Consider the following 17,290-nt stretch of genomic DNA (forward strand, 5'->3'; position numbering starts at 1 on the left):
GCAATTTTAACCCTAGTTTATAGTAATGACAATATACTAGTCTTTTAAAAACTAATCCCATGTAATGTAATGCTTGTATTTGGTAGACATAGTTAGATTTTGTAGCTTAGAAATCTCGTACTAAGTTGAGTTTGTAAGATGAAATTTAAGATCATTTAAGAGACTTGTATTTTAGCACGCAATATATTGGTATCAGTTTTTTTCCATGTCAAAGAAAACCCTTGTCATTGCCCCTGAAACACAAATTGTGTTATGAGCAATAAACTATTATTTTACAAAACACTGAATACACACTCGTCAAAGTGCTTGCAGTCATGAGCAGAGGTGAAGTTAGACTTAATAAAAGTATTTCTTTAACAAGGTGCAGCAGCCGATGTTTCTCAGTATTTAATTGCAATGCAAACACAGTGTTCTCTTCAAAGTTCAGGATTAGTATGACAAGAGTTGTACGTACACAGCTGTTAAACTTTCAGTGGTTAAGAAGGTTAAGTGGTTAAGGAATATCTTAGACAAATTTATGTGCCTCATAACTTGTTAAGAGGCCTTTGGAGATTATTACAGGAATATTTTTGATACTGTAGTTATAGTAATAACAAATACATTAGATACATTTCAGTTCTATATGGGCATGTATATTTTATGATTTAAGAGCTTTTTATTTCAGCAAGAACATAACAGATTAAGATATTTAAATTCAGAACTTAGTAGCTGAGGTAGTTTCCAGGTGAGACAACTTTCTTTCAAAATGTCTCTCTCTCCAAAAGAATTCCTTTTCCATAATCTATCCTAATTCAAAGAGCCAAAACATTCTCTAGAGTCAGGTATTCTTTGTTTTACTTCCCTTCAAAAATCAGTCATAAACCACTCCCTTATCTCATATCAACCTTTGTCAACTTGGCCATGTTTTCTGCAGCACATAAAAAAATTTGCCTCAGCAACCAATTATCTTATAGATACATACTTGGAAATAGGTTTGACATTTTTGCTTTGTTGAGAGAGGGACCAAGAAGAGGAAAGACAGAGGAAAGCAGTCAAAGTTTGTATTTGATTTATTATTAGCCATACAAATATAAATCTAGATTTTTTAGGTCATATATAACATCATTTAAATGTATTTTGCAAAAGTAGACATTAAATATGGATCTAATTCAGTATTTTATAGATTAACTATTACAGCATTTAAGCATGTCCAGTGGAAGTGACTAAAGAATGTCATATTTAATAATTCTTTCCTAGGAACTGGAAATGCTACTTTGTAAATCAATCAACTAATTATTCATTGGCCTAATAATGTTCATGAAAGTAGAAGGTGTCCCCATATGGGGCAGTTACTTGCTTGGTTTCTTGGGTCTTTTTGCCTAAAAATATAAAACTAGTACACCTTGTGCTATCAGCAGACTAACAGCTCCAAAGCACAGAGATCATCAATGATTTCAAACATCCCTGGTTTTCCCTTCTCCCTGTTATACTAGCTACAGACTTACAGGCTTTTACCATGGAGCTGGAAGCTTCAGTAGTGAATGCTGAAGAGAATAGCATTTTTTTGGAGAACCTGACGTGAACTACACTGGTGTTTCAAATCTCAGTGTTTAATAGAGGGATGATAATATTGCCATATCAGCTCAAAGGGCTCTGGAGAAAATGTAGCAGCGTCTGCAAGTTTGTTGGTTTTGAAGAATTCCGATTCCTCATCAGCATTTATACTTCAATTGATATAAGGCAAGGTCATTTAATGAAATGAAATTATCATTAGAGCAGTGTTTGGAATCCATACGAACAATAACGAGAGATCAAACATATCATGGTTGTTTATTGATTGAGCATCATCTGCTCTGTGCACTGGAAGAATACTTTGGCATTGTGAAAATAATGACTAAGACATGGCTGGAGAAGCTGCAGTGCCTCTTCCCTTTCACAGTTTCCCAAGTTTCTAGTCTCTGTCCTCCTGACTGCACTGGAGTCTTTTTCAGGTGTGAGAGCTGTCTTGTAACTGCTTGTTACCTGATGCTGTTGGCTAAGATAACTGGTGACAAAGTTAAAGTATATTTGGTTGTGCTTGCTTCACTGGGACTCAAGCAGCAGATTGTACTGTTTTAAATACTTGGTTATTATCATTTTATTTCTATTCTCTGTGAATGCTTGCATAGCATAAAGACAGAAAAATTGGGCTTTCAAGTGATGCTTTTTGTCTCCCCAGAGCTATTTCTGAGAATATGGAAGGGATGAAAGCAAAGCTGTGGTGTTTCCATCCCTTTAGACATTCTGGGTTCCCCCCCTCCCTGCTATGATTTCATCTCCTCCCTCACATCAGCAGCAGCTGGAGCTGAGCTCTGGGGCCCTGCTGAGCTGTCCCTGAGGCACTGCCGCACCTCCCTGACCTCCACAGGGCTCACAGCCCAGCTGCAGTCATCAGGGCCTCATCCCAAGCCCAGGTTTTCCCGTTGGTTCAGCACTAGACAGGGAACCAGACAGATTTTACTAAGTGTCTTTGCAACGGGAGATCTGGTTCTGTTTTCCTCTGATATCTGTTTTCAGTTTTTCAAGCAATAAAAATAAAAAAGAAATCAATTATTTCCTTAAAAGGAGCCACAGACTAAACCAAATGTGCTCCCTTTCTCTCTCCCTTTCTCTTACTTTTCTCCAAAGATATTAAAGCAATCATAAGATACACTCACCCATCACCTTGCAGCTTCTCCTAGCACTGAGACTTTTCAGCACCTAATGGAAGCCAGTGTGAATGCAGTTTTCACAGAGATGTGCCTTCCATTTTACTTTTTACATCAACTATTGTGAAATGTGCAAAAGGCCAGACTGATTGAGGAAAAGTGACTGTGGAAAAGTTTGCTCTGTAGAAAGAGGTTTATAGGTGAAAAAAAGATGGAAAATATCCTTGCAAAGATCACACTTTCTAAGTGTGAATTATAGCATAAAAACTGCTTGAATTGTTTTAGAAATCAAGAATTCATCATCAGGTGTGCTATTTACTTGGAAATTCAAAGCTGAATAAACAAGGAAGGTAGAATACTTGGCACATATTTTGAAAGGCAAATAAAATTTAAGAAAGAACCAAAAAATGGTGTTTTAGGATTTTTTAAAAAGGTATACTGTGTTGATATGTAGTATTGGACATGTTGTACTGTGTTTTAGTTGCATAGTATTCTAGTCTGCGTTATGTCTCTCTTGACGGATTGAAGTCAATTGCACAAAGCGTGGAACATCCTTTCCTCTCTGGAAGACTGATCATTTCCATTTCTCTCATTTCTTCAAAAAAGATAGACATTAGGTTGTAAGTTGTGTGCTGTGCATTTTACAGCTCAGGGAAAGTGGAAAATAATGAGCTCCATAAGATGCCTGTGAAATCAGATATGCGTAGAAATAGCATGTTCTTTCCTTCTTCCTGTCTTCAGATACTGGCAGGCTGGAGTAACCCTGATCTCAAATATCTATTTTGTCATTAGTCTCTGAATAATCAAAGGTTTTCAAGCAACACAGTACTCCTAAATTTATTGTAAAAGTAGCACTTTACATGAATGTAATCTTCAACTGACTCCTGGAACTAGATGATCTTAAATGGCTCCTTCCAACTTAAAACATTCTATGACTCTATAATGCTGTTGAGGTCTGTTCTAATTATTAGTAATACACTACTTACAGGGTTCAGCTAGTGCATATTATGTGTTATTTCCCTCTTCAATTAAATAGATATGCCCTATAACTTCAGTACAAGAAATGTACTGTATAATGATTATTCTTAACTGCACCTTTGAGTATTTATCATCAAATCGTTTTCCTCTGAAATTAATATCTTATGGTTACATTCAGTGCAGCTGTATATCAAAATGTACACAATACAGAATCAGTATAGTCATTAACTGACTCACTCACTGGATATGATAAATGAGGGACCAGACTGAATTCAACAAAATTTTCTTTGATACTTTGCCTTCAGAAAAATCATCATGGGATTTTTTTCTCCTTCTGAATTGCCTTTTTTTTTTTTTTTCTTTTTTTTTTTTTTTTCTGGTTGTAAGAATCTTTATAATTGTTCACATTGCAGAACTGGAGTCATTCATTCAGATTTGTGAAATGGGTAATTCATATTCAGAGTAGCCATTGAAGTTATCAATATAGAACGATCATCTGATTTGCCATGCAAATGAGCTTCGCGCTTTTATTTTCATCTGACTTAGTAAAGAACAAGGTTTCTGTTATCACACTGTCTGCATCTCTTGCACATGCTTCTATAGAGTCTTCTGAATTCACTTGATAATCTCAACCAAAGTCTTGATTATAGATGGAAGTTCTCTCAAAGCTATGTCTGTAATGTTACCTTTGGTCTCCACATTAGCTCCAAGTACCACCTTCTCTCTGACCTTTTGGTTTCCTTGAGAAAGGTACCAGTGGCTGGAGGCTGTGAGGAAATCAGGGGAAGTTTTGTCTAGGACTTTGGTTTGGTGACTGGGGGGCCAGGACCCTGAGATAGACTTAGCCTGAGTCTCATCAAACATAAATTTGTTCAAGTTTCAGGCTGATGAGAAGAGCTTGGGCAGACTAGGGAGACTTCTTAGGCATTGGTGTCAATCAGTATAAAGCCAGTTAATGTTCAGTCAGTGCTTGTGAGAATATTTCTTTTTTCTTCTTTGTTTAGTGTCATTTTTTTACCCAGTTTACCTTTGATCAGCAACATGAATTACATATGTTTTATGTACCAATGCATTCTCATCTAAACCTAAACATGTTTTCAGAAACAGCTATGAAATAAATAGCAATGAAATGGTCGTTTACCATGTGGTTATTAAGAAAACTAAAACCTGGATGGAAAACATTCTGGATTACTTTTATTTTAATTACATTATTTCCAGTGACAAATATTTTTGTTTTCCTTTCTTGGTGTAGCTAAGAAAATTCACAATTTTTAAAATTTTAGAAGATTCTGCTGAAGTGAGCCTGAAATTGTCGTTATCTTGGATGGGAATTCTTTCACTGACTTGTTTAATGTTTCAGTTATATTCAGCTTTGAGCATTTACATACACTTGCAGCTTCTTTATGTCTAGCATTTTGCCTCCAAGATAATATCACATTTCCTTGGTCACTCTCCAGTCAGGAAACAACAGCACAAGTTTCAGTAGAGTTAGATATCTGTAAATCATGTTTAATAGAAATAACATGGTAAAATCAGCACTACATCTTTTGTTATAAAGTTTAAATTTCCTCACCATCTTCTGAGGCAAGTTTTTCTAGTTGAGACCTTGCATTGGTGTAATAAAATAATACCATTCTACTTATTCTCATTTTACTTTCTAAGCAGTGTTCAATGTCAGATCAGTTTGATTTGTTATTTGATCCCAAGTGTCAGTCTTGTTTTTTTTCTCATCCCACACCTTCTGAAATTACAACATTTCTCCAGGAATTTTCTGTTGTCTGGTCTCCAAACATAAAAATGAAAAATGATTAATTGCCTTTTATATGGTTAATATGATTTTCTTTGTTTAGGTTCTTGTATGTTTATTTCATTCTCTTACATTTACTTTTTCCATATTTTTTCATACCTGTAGGTAAATGAAGTAATTTTAAAGTCTGTATCTGAAATGTTCGACTTTTTCAGTCTGTTCTATGATAGAAATTTAGTGTGCTAGTTACAGTAACTTGAGTTGTTTAATATTTTAATGTGATGAAGATCCAAACTAACAAGACTGTTGCCTTAAATTTAGCAGTAGGAATCATGTATCACTGAATTGTGAGCCACCATTTGTTTGTAATTGATAGGTTATGTGCACAGATCTGGTTCTACAGCTCCATGCTTATCAGTGGATTGATCTTCTGGTACCTTCTGTTTTGTGGTACATTTGTATTGTGCTCCATCTCTTGAGTTTTAAAAGTAAATATTAACGATTCATTGCAATGAACTGTTTTCTGCTAAAGACCTAAGCTGATCATAGGTTTCCTCAGAGTCCATATAGGAAAAATGTTACCAAGGGGCATTTGATTAGAATGTTGACACTTCTGCTATGGTCTGAGAGACGGTTGCCCAGCAAGGGCTAGGGTCTGCCAGCCCCACTACCACTCAGTTTCAGGAACCACTGAGTTGCAGTCTGGGATTCCCATGTTGAGGTCCAGCTGTGAGCTTATGAAGAGGGTCTCTGAGAGCACCAGGACATAAAGGAGTTTGGAGGAGACTGCCGGCAGTCACCTTAGGGCTCTGCCTAATTCCCTTCATCACGAGCCCAAGGGAGCACTTGGTGCTCAGGTTGAAGCCAAAACATCATCTTCCCTGTTGGAGTTTCTGTGCTGGATCCCTACCCTTCAGGATAAAGCTTCTACTTCTGACTTTTATGCAGTCTGACATATTAAAATTTGCTGATGAACTCGGCTAGAGGTGCCCAGGGGCCCCAGCAATATGGAACCAATCATGCTTGCAACATATGATACATATAATATTGCTTCAGAAGTATTTTTTATTTCCTGCTCAAAGCAGCTGCACCAACACATGTAACAAAGTTAGGACAAACAAACAATTGGAGCTTGCTAAAGTATTTTTTCTTTCTTCAAGCTCTCACTCTTACTTCCTACACAATGTTATACTCTAGTTAAGTGACATTAAAGCTGTGTCCTGGCTAGCAATGATATACTCTGGAAACACTTAGTAAGTAAATCAGACACAAGATACTCTTTGTCATCTGTGGTTCCATTTTCAGTTCATTGCTGTGATGATGAATGAGTCCCTTACTGTGAAAAGTCTAATTTCCTGATCTCCAGCACTATAGGTTTACTGGTTTTACTTTTTAGAGGTGATGTATGATTTCCTTCCACTTCTTCATTAGATATTGTTCTGTCTCTACCATCACAGAAAGTGAAGTTTCTGATAAAGTTATGCCTTATAGAGCAGTTTATCTGAAAGTCAGAGTAAGTTTTTCAACATGGATGTGGGATTTAGTCTGTCTTGGCCATTTTCATGCTCTTGTTCATCACAGTTTTGATGTAGGTGCTTTTGTTATTTACACTGGCATTGTTCTCTTCATGTCTGTGTAGCTTAAAACATATCATTTTGCAGCGTTCATTCTTTACTACTTGGGGTCTCTGCTTTCAGTTAAAGTTCTAATTATTTCAGAGATTCCCATGGATATATTGAAGGTTTTATTTGGTTTAAAAATTACTGCCCCTAGCTAGTAATTCCCATGCTCAATGTACATGGTATTACAAACTGACATTATCTAGAGATATCTGTAGATCCTTGTAAACACAAGCGTAACTTGCTGTGTTGTGTGATTTCTTGCTGCGATTTCAGCTCTGCAGAATTAATGCCAAATAAGATAAGATAGAAAAAAAAAAATTTGAAATTTTTGTTATATGTTTCATTTCATTGTAGTACTGTTTTGTCTGGATTTTGAGTTTGTAAACTCAGAGTAATTTTTGACCCCATGCTTTCTTTTGGGGCTGACATTAATCACCTTGAAAAATGAGATTTCCAGCTGGAAGATGCTAACAAACTACTGTAAACTGTTAAATTAACATACTACCACTCTACAAAGCTTTCCTGGTTTAGATGCTGAATTTTTAAGTTGATTGAGACACGTGTATGTTCCATTATGACCTAGATAATAATTGCTAATTCTCTATTTGTGTCTCTTTCTCCTGTTTCCCTGAAGTATTCACAGCTGTGCTAACAGAACCCTGAATACAGTCAATGGGAGCATTTTGCTGCTTTAACAAGAAAGGACTTCAGCCTAATATCAAATTTTCCAGGCAAATGCTTACATGCTTGGTCATTTGTTTTCTTAAGGATATGATTTTTACTAGCTAGTATTCAGCTCAGGTAAACAAAGAAAGGAGGGACACCTGTTGTATGGCTGCTCTTCTCTCTAAGGAATGAACTTAAAAAATCTTCCATTATAGGAAGGCACATTTCATTATGTGGCTCAAAAGTGATAGCTCTTAGGAAAAGCTTTTCAGAGAGAACCCCTGTGATCTAATAACAGAAGACAAAACCTTCCCAGAAGTACTTGCTTCCATTTAGTTTGAGAAAAAAAAAAAGAAAGCATTCTTTGGGTTAAGAAAAGAAGTTAAATTGCAAGTGAGAATCACTTGATATCTCCAGCTAATTTGCTGTCATGGAAGATTAATAGGAAGGGGAATTCTGGACACTCAGCTTACTACTACTTTGTGTGCAAATGTATAAGTGATTTGATGGCATTTGTAGCTTACTGTAAATTTATTCATATAGTGCTGTATTGATTGACACGGTATGTTTTTCCACTCCATGTCATTTGTTTACATTGTAATTTGCCTTTTAGTTTGCAGTGTTCACTACAAAATCACCAGTGTACAATTCTAATTCTAAATGAAGTTCTTCTTAGACCACAAGGATTTTAACTGTAAACTATGACAGGGTCAAAACCTCCTTTGTTTAATCATCAGATCACCCTGTAAGTTATGGTAATCACTGATCTTGCTTTACACAGAAGATAGGCTAAAGGTCCCTACTTATTTTCAATGGAAATTACAACAGATAGAAAGAGCACAATAGCGCTGCTTGACAGAGCAAACTCTCAGCTACAAAACATTTTTTTCTACAAAGTCACCGCCATTATGCATTTTTGCCAGCAATGAACAGGAGCCTGCATGCTGTGTTCATAAAAATCTGCTTTGGTGGAGGTGATCCAGTTTTGCTGTCCCTACTGCTGAAGTGCACCATCCACCACCTCAGTGTACTCACATCCACTGTTTGGTCTCCATAAACATTCAGCAAGCATTGATGAATGTCAGTGAGCACCATTTTTTCTGCCTCATCTGCACTGCCTTGTCAAGCGCCATTTTGTCAGACTGCCCCTCTGCTGCCATCTGTCATACAGAAGCAAGATGTAACAGAATATTGATGGGAAGGTTCAACCTCTACTGATACACCACCAATATCCACATCTGATATTGTGGGCCAACATAATAAAATAAGAGGCATTACTTTCAAAGTAGCCATTGTAAATAAATACAAAGAGATTGATCACTGGCCACATGCTTTTGCATAATTCCAAGTAACCTCTTAATTAATTACTTAATCCTGATTTAATGGCTTTTATTGAATGTAGCATTGAAATTAAGGGATGGCAAGCTATTTAACAACTTCTGTTACTGTCAAGATTTCAGTTGTATGTATTGTTTTTTTGAAGACAAAATATGTCTGTTCTCATCAGAATTGTTTTTTCTTCTGCCTAGTTATTAATGTTTCTATACCTGTGTGAAAATGTGTGTTTTATTTTTAGAAACATAAATATTAAGATGCTAGACCATAGTAGTATAAATTATTAATTAAAAGCATCTTTATGGATTAATTTGTAACATTATATGAGAGCAAATTCTTCCCATTTTCCCTTAGCTTAAACCATTCTTAACTTTTAAGATGAGGCAGGCAGGCAAGCAGTGTAACTTTTAATGAAGAACTTGTTAATTACTTCTGAATAACCTCAGCTGGTGAAAATGGTCATAATTCCCTAAAGTTATCTACTTTAAAGAAGTTAGAGCACTGGGTGAATGTGATTATGTCTATAGAAAGTTGTGGTATTAATTCTTATTAAAAATAATACTGTATTTCTCTCCAGCTAATACAAAGCATTGGAAAGGATAGTTTCCAAATTGATTAGCCATGTACAACATAAGCTTCTGAAGTAGAATGCAGTGTAGTTGTGATTGTATAAGAATGGCTTAATTATTCCCAGTTCTTCATATTAGCTTCAAGTTTTTCCTTTTCATCCATATGTGAGGAATAAGTCTACATACTTGAAAGCTTGTCTCTTTTTTTGGTGTTTTCTTTTTCCTTTCCTTTCCTTTCCTTTCCTTTCCTTTCCTTTCCTTTCCTTTCCTTTCCTTTCCTTTCCTTTCCTTTCCTTTCCTTTCCTTTCCTTTCCTTCCTTCCTTTCCTTCCCCTTCCCTTCCCTTCCTTCCTTCCCTTCCCTTTTCCCTTCCTCCTTCCTTCCTTCCCTTTCCTTCCCTTCCCTTCCCTTCCCTTCCCTTCCCTTCCTTCCCTTCCTTCCCTTCCTTCCTTCCCTTCCCTTCCCTTCCTTCCTTCCCTTCCCTTCCTTCCCTTCCTTCCTTCCCTTCCCTTCCCTTCCCTTTCCCTTCCTTCCCTTCCCTTCCCTTCCCTTCCCTTCCCTTCCCTTCCCTTCCCTTCCCTTCCCTTCCCTTCCCTTCCTTTTCATTGTTGTTTGTTTGTTTTTTTTTTCCTGAGTGAATACATACATAATTTTATATTTCCTTTCACAAAAGCTAGTTTTCACAGATATATTAATCTAAGCAGTAGTTCTCACTGAGAAGCTACCATTACTTAACTATATATTTATAGAATAAACTGTTTTATCATTATAAATAACTAAGGAATAGAATTAAATACGTAGAAGTAGAAGTGTAGAAGTAAGACGTGTTCTAAGGTATTTCTAATGTAAATCCAGTGAAGATAACCAGAATAAATCAAATTACTGAAGAAACAGGCTACTATTTTTTTTTTCCTCAACTTAATCTCTGGTGGCCTGTCCTGCTTTTTTTTTCTTTCTTTTTTTTTTTTTTTTTTTTTTTTTTTTTCATCTGTATCAGTAGAAGGGAATCAATGGAAATTGATCCAATTTGTAGAACACAATTCTAATATCGATAGTAGTTTATATTCATTTGCTTCACCCTAATATTTTATTAAGGGTCATTTGCAAATCCTACTCGTGATATTTCCTCCAAATTTTGTACCGTTAAGTTGATGGTTGTGAAGGTTAGAGAAACAGAGCAAAAAATAAAGGAGTGGTATGTAATTTAATAAAGTAATGCAGCAATTGCTGTTTTTGTAGTCAGGCATTGTTCAGCAGGTATGATAAGGTATGATCAGGGTAGTATTTCATATACAAGACTCCCACAGTAGTAAGAAGTGGCGCCTGCTCAGATCTTTTCAGCATTGTTTGTGTCATCTGGGCAGATGGACTGGGGAATCAATACTGAATCATTTAGGGACTTTTAAGAATTCATCTTCAATAAGTCTTGTCGTATAGACATATCTCACTGGTACAGAAGAAGCAGTAACTGATGGTTTAACTTTCTGTTACTGGTGGGGAAAAAAATAAAATAAAATGATTACAGAGACCGAAAAGCATGTTTAAAACAATATTTGAGGCTACGGTTGCACCAGCCATGTGAAAGTAGATGCAAATGATCAATTTTAGGTGCTGTAGTAGGTGAGGTAATGAAAAGCAGGCTAGTTAGTATTTGGATTTTCCGACCATTTTAGATATACTTAAAGATGTGTAAATCAAAGCATACATTGTGTTTAGTGGATACTGCTGCAGTCCAATAAAATTGATTAAGTTAAAGATTTTTAAGTGGAAATTTCAGTGAACAAGATTCCATACATAGATAAAGATTTTGACACTCTTGTTCATAATTTACATGATTAAGGCAAATCCTCTTGCTGCTTTGCAGGTGGCATCTGAGGTTGGGCTGCACTAGACCATTCACTGTTGGGAAACATAGCACTTTCCTGTCAAGTCAAAATATATGATTTTATTCTAATGTCATGAGATACTTGGTTAATTTAATAAATAGTGGCTCCAGAGATGGCTATGGAAAGAATAAATCAGACTTTTTTCATCATGGTGAGGGGGTTTTGCTTCTCTAATGAGTTGTATCACAAACGCTCCTGTGAAAGGAAAGTGTCATAGCAACTGATAACTGCTGTTCTTTCTCTTTCTGGTAGTCAAGGCAACACTTTTTGTTGTCTTCTTCCAAGACATACACTTTTGGAACAAACTAGCTTGTTTGGGGGAAAAAAAAAAAAATGAAAGAAAAATATTATTTTACTTTTTCTACTATTTCTGCAGTTTTACACTATACTGTTTCTGCAGTTTTACACTCTTAAAACTAAAAGTAATTAATCAGAAGCTGTAGCTCAAATCTCTTCTGATTTTGAGATTATGAAGTTCAGCTAAGACATCCATCTTCACTGGAGAGGTGTTTTGGCAGACGTTTCTGTCATTTTTGTGTAGCCTCTACCCCATTATATTATTTGGAAATAAATAAGAGCCTTGCTATAAAGTGATTGTGGCATTTACCTGAGTTCAGTACCTTCTTTGACTTGGAACAAGGTGTAAATTTTTCATGCATCATTTGAATTTTCCAGATTATCACATTCATTTCCTTCCATCTATTTATTTATTTGTTTGTTTGTTTGTTTTGTTTTGTATGGCAACTAGTTCAAATAGTGTAGTGATCTGAAATTATTCATTATGTTTAGCATAGCCAAATAGAAAATTGCCTGAGCCTACAACAAGTCAAGGGAAATGCATCATATCTTAACTCTCAGGCCTTTCGTCACACATTCAGTGAAATGCCTTCGTAGCAGTTTTATGGTGAAACGTACCATTTAAGTCAATTGTGTGAAGCTAGATCTTGTGATAGGGCTACAATTAAGTTCAGCCCAGTGCAAGGGGCTAAATCGCTAAATGCAGAAGTGCAGAGTTATTCTTCAGCAAAATGGGGAGAATTCACCAACAGCAAGAACTGAACTTCTATGATTGTCTTTAGCAAAAGCAGTTTTCACATGTAATGTAACACTGGATGAATATCATATTTTTGACCAACTTGAAAAGTTGAACTTCTCAAAGAAGATGCGAGTGAAAAATCTGTATCTAATATGTTATGGAAAAAATGTATTCTCATTAGCAGACACCATGTAAATACAAGTAGGGTTAAAAATAGGCTAACCCCCTCATTTCAATCACTGCTGGGAGTGAAGGCAAAATTTTCAAGCCTAAGTGACTGCTAACAGTTGTAGCCTCATTTTAGACCTGCTATTGGCTGGAGCAAATTCACAGGAATCCTGAAATGGAGACTGCTCCTGTTTAACCCTGCAATGTAGGCCTCACTGAAGGATGTGAGCATCTTTTAGATGTCTTTCACGAGGATGTTGGCCCTCTCCTGGGAATGTTTTTTCCTAAGCAGTATCTTGGATAGAATAGACCAATTCCATTTGCAGTCATATTTTGCACAACATCACACCTTAGGCTTGCATGAGAACATGAGAGGAGTTTTCTACACATCTTTCTTCTTAATTATCTTGATTTTGGTTAAATCTCCTAGAAGGCAATTATCTTTCAACATGATGATCAGCAGGTTTGTTGCTTGAAATCTCAGTCTGAGTTTTCTGTCGTTGGTTATAAACAATTTCCCAAAAGATTTTAGGCACAGGCTCTGGATCTTATTTTAATAAAGAAGTCCCATCTTTCTCTTCTTTACTGCTGTAATTTAAAGCTCTGACCTAGACAACCCTTGAATGCAAATAGGCGAGCAATCTAGAGAAGGAGAATGTTGAACCATTCACTCAACAGCCATTTCCAGAGTAGGCTTTAAAGATGTGCATGACATTGGCCATTAGTGAGTCAGCAAAGATGAATTGATCACTAAATGAATGTATTTCACTTTTTGCATCTGCCATGATGAAACACCATCTTAGCATTGTGTGTTGTTTAGTGTTTGTTTGTTCATGTTAATTTTTGTAACAGTAGTTTAAAAGACATGCTGTCAATTCTTTTAATTGACTATTTTTTTAAGGTTTTTTTTTTATTTTATTTTTAATTTTTCCCAGAGTATCTAATCCTTTAAGCTTGTTAGTCTTGAAGATTTCATTTTGTTTGTTTGTTTGATTGATTGTTTTTCTTTAAGAATTCCTTAGAAAAGGTCTGGATTTATGATTTTTTTTGTACACAAATGGAGAATATGAATGTTCAGTATCACATTTTAAACACTGTATGAACAGAGCCAGTAAAACTTTGCAACCAGAAAACGAAAGAAAACAAAACAAAATAAACTATGTTTTCTGTATTTCAATTTCATGCATTTTTCCTTTAGGAGTTGTGTAAATGCAACATGTTTTTAGCAGTATGTACCATTTACTGAAATAGATCAATTACTTTCAGTCATCATGGAAGTCTACGTCTGTTTGTGTGTGTATGTGTAAAAAATCTTTTCTATTCATGTTCTTTAAAATTATCAATTTTTTAGACCCATCAACAAGAAAAAAGAAGTGCAGCCTATTGTGTTAATGCTATTCTTGGGAACAGATTTGCTTCTTGCAGCTTTTTAACCAAAACATGTTTTTCTAGGCATTATCTGTTGAACATTGTGATATCAAAAGCAGATTAAAATATATATATATATAGAATTAAAGTTTTATTTACAGCTTTACATTAACGGATGAGAGTAAGAAGGTATTTTGATATTGACAACAAATTCCTTTGGGTTGTGCTGTTTTGTTTCCAAAGCCACTGGGATTCTGGTTTTATTTTTTGCTTTGAATTATTTACTTCATTATTATGGGTTACCTTCACAGTGCTTTATGGCGTTTTGATCAGCAATTTATCTTGGAGTCTTAAAACATGTTCATTTATGTGTTTAGCTGACCAGATGCCTTCCTTTCCTTTTTTCTTTTTCTTTTTTTTTCTTTTTTCAAATGTGACGTGAAAATTTGCGAGCATCTTTCAGCTCAGAAAATGCATCTTGCTTTTCTTCTGCTGCTAAACTATTGCCCTTTGAGAGGGGAGACCTGCCCCATCTTGCAGAAGAGGCAGAACAGCCCCCCTTGCTCACCAAGACACATTCACCCCCTCCCAGCTTCTCCCCACAAAGAGGTGAAGTCCCCTGGGTCCGTAATTGCCAGGAGATGGAGCGATGATGGCGAGTGATCACAGTCAATAGCTTTGATTAACAATAAGGTGGAAAATTAGCAATGCTAGCATTCAGCTCCCCTGCCTCCCTGTCCCCATATGCTCACAGCAGCCTGTACAAGCTGGTGGGCCGGGTGCTGCACAGCACAGACTGCAGAGAGGGAGGCAAGGGGCAGGAAAGCTGGGAGGGCAGCAAGGGGCAGCAGGCAGTATTTGGGGGCCTGGGGCAATGCCGGCCGGTTTACGTCGGGCATCACCATGCAGTTGGGAGAACACCGTGCGCCGCGCGCTGGCCCTTTGGCTCATGCTGTCATGTGTGGATTTAATTGTGTCTGGACGTGTTTTGATCGAAATGGCAACTCCTGTTACTCCTGTGACCCCATCAGCAGCTCTGGTGTTGTTTCCGACAGACTCTGACGACCTAGAGAGGGGGAACGACAGCGGGACGCCACTCCCCACCTCTGATAATGGTGACAATTCGCTGGGCTACACAGGTAGAGTGCATCTTTCCAAACTTCTCCTGACTGCCTCCTTATGACACTTTCCAACCACATCTACCATTAACACCCGTACACATTTTTTAACCATCATTGCGGGCTGGCTTTCTTTCCCCATTACCCTTGAAGCTCAATGCTGTTAGTACTGTTGGGAATTATTCTGCTTTTTAATTCACCAAGATGACTGTCTTTTATTGTGTGTTATTTCAATTATTTAAATGTTTAAAATCCATTTCTACTAAGGAACATAATGCACCAATTATTTTCCTTTAAATTGTGTATACTAGTGCACGAGGTATCATCATCTCAGAGCAACAGAACTAAAATGTATTGCAGTGGGGAAAAAAGACAAAATGAAACTAAGATGCAATTAAAGAAGAGTCATAGACTACAGTTTTGCATGAACTGGAGAAAAGCCTCTCTAGGCCAAATAAAAGAGGCTCCAGATAAGCAGCATCGTGCTGTGTGGTGCAGCAGGGACCCTTAGGGGTCCAGTTCTGCAGCTCTTGAAGTGACACTCAGCTCCAGCAGCTGTGCTGCCTACTGAGTCTGGACTCAGCTACGGAACATCTGAGTGCAGCACTCTTGAAAGATGTCTGCTCCAGAGCATTGGCAAGATCTAGACCTCAATGAGTTTTAGATTGTGAAGGTAAGTATTAAGTCTTATAATAGAAGCAATTTCTGGACAGCAATGAAGGGTGAGTTGGAAATTTAACTGAAAGGTGTTCGGTAAATACTTTATCAGTGGACTACTTGTACAATTACTGCTCACACTGTACAAAAGTGTATATAGTCAAGTGCTTAACAAAGTGTTGTATTCAAATATTCATAAATAAGACAATCGTACTGAATATAAAAAGAGAAGAGCAGGTGAAAAAGAGGGAGTAATGTCTCATCCATTCAGAATAGTTCAGATCTGCTATACATCACTTAGATGATTACAGCTTTCATCACCTACTCTCTGCAATCATCCCTGCATGTGGTTTAAAACCTTGACACATAATTGTATTCTAGTTTAAAGTACATTTTTATAAAAGGGTAAGAAGGCAAAGCAATATAAATCCATACTGAGTCAAGAAAATGGATGCCTTCTTAGAAACACATGGGAGCTCTGGTGTATGTGAATCACTTGGACTTCGCTACGATTTGAATATTCCTTTTTTTTCTCCCCTTAAACTTACTTCTTTTACTTCCTCTCTCAGAGTTTGGAACATTTATCCTTCCTGGTGTCTTTGGGCTCATTCAAAAAATACATCTTCTTTTAATGTACTGCAATATTTTTTTCTTCAGAAAACAGGGCTGAGAATGGTAGTCCTTGGGTCCTGTGTTTCAACAGCCTTTTTTGGGACCTGCTTGTATTGTTAATGTAGTCCCCTCAGTTTTAGCTGGGGGCACCTCCCTTGCATGGGTATGGCTGCAGCCCTGCAGCACACCCTGCACAGAATGGACATGGGTGGTTGCCACATCCCCACATCCCACAGGGCTAGAAGAGGGACTCCCACAGGTACCCCATTGTCAGATATCATTGATTCATAGAATCATTAATGTTGGAAAAGTACTCTGAGTTTAACAAGTCCCATCATCAACCCTATCATCATCTGCCCACTAAACTGTGTCCCTCACATCTATGTGTATGTGTACACATCTGCAGGATGCCCACCACATTATTTCTGAAAAGGGGTAGAGACATGCCTCTTTCCCTGGGATGGGACTCAGCCCTGCAGCACAGCCAGGTGGATGGCAAGTACTACTCAGTCCCCCTGAACAGGGGGTACGTGCATAAGGCGTATAAGGCAATGTTTAAGGCAATAGCTCCCTTCAGATCATAGGGATGTGGGAAGGTTGTCTGAGCAGATCATGGAGTCCTCTGTGTCCTTTTAGGATGAGCCTTCCATGATGCCCATTTGGACATGAGCACCACATCCAAGGTCAGCTTCTGTATTGCCACTGCTGAACCTGCTTCCAATAGACCAATAAGAGTCATTGGGGAAGGCTGGAAAAATCAGACCCCAATCTAGTCACTCCCTGGAGGCTCTCAGGATGTTAACTCAGAGGCCATGTTTTAATAGGTGTTTTTCAAGAAAACACAAAGGTCAGGATCAACTTAG

General features: G+C 37.2%; 1 protein-coding gene across 6 annotated transcripts in view; it reads left to right on the plus strand.

Moving 5' to 3' along the window:
• The window catches only part of ROBO1 (roundabout guidance receptor 1), a 688,445-nt gene that overhangs the window by 310,786 nt on the left and 360,369 nt on the right, over window positions 1-17,290 (plus strand). For 4 of the 6 annotated variants that reach the window (XM_015880144.2, XM_015880189.2, XM_015880164.2 and 1 more), the window contains exon 3: window positions 15,096-15,179. The exons of the other annotated variants lie outside the window; for them this stretch is intronic. In XM_015880144.2, the coding sequence (XP_015735630.1) occupies window positions 15,096-15,179 (84 nt within the window). The remainder of the gene's footprint in view (window positions 1-15,095; window positions 15,180-17,290) is intronic. 6 annotated transcript variants of the gene reach the window in all.

The sequence above is a fragment of the Coturnix japonica genome, chromosome 1 (genome assembly GCF_001577835.2).
Source record: "Coturnix japonica isolate 7356 chromosome 1, Coturnix japonica 2.1, whole genome shotgun sequence".
In the NCBI taxonomy this organism is placed as follows: Eukaryota; Metazoa; Chordata; class Aves; order Galliformes; family Phasianidae; genus Coturnix; species Coturnix japonica.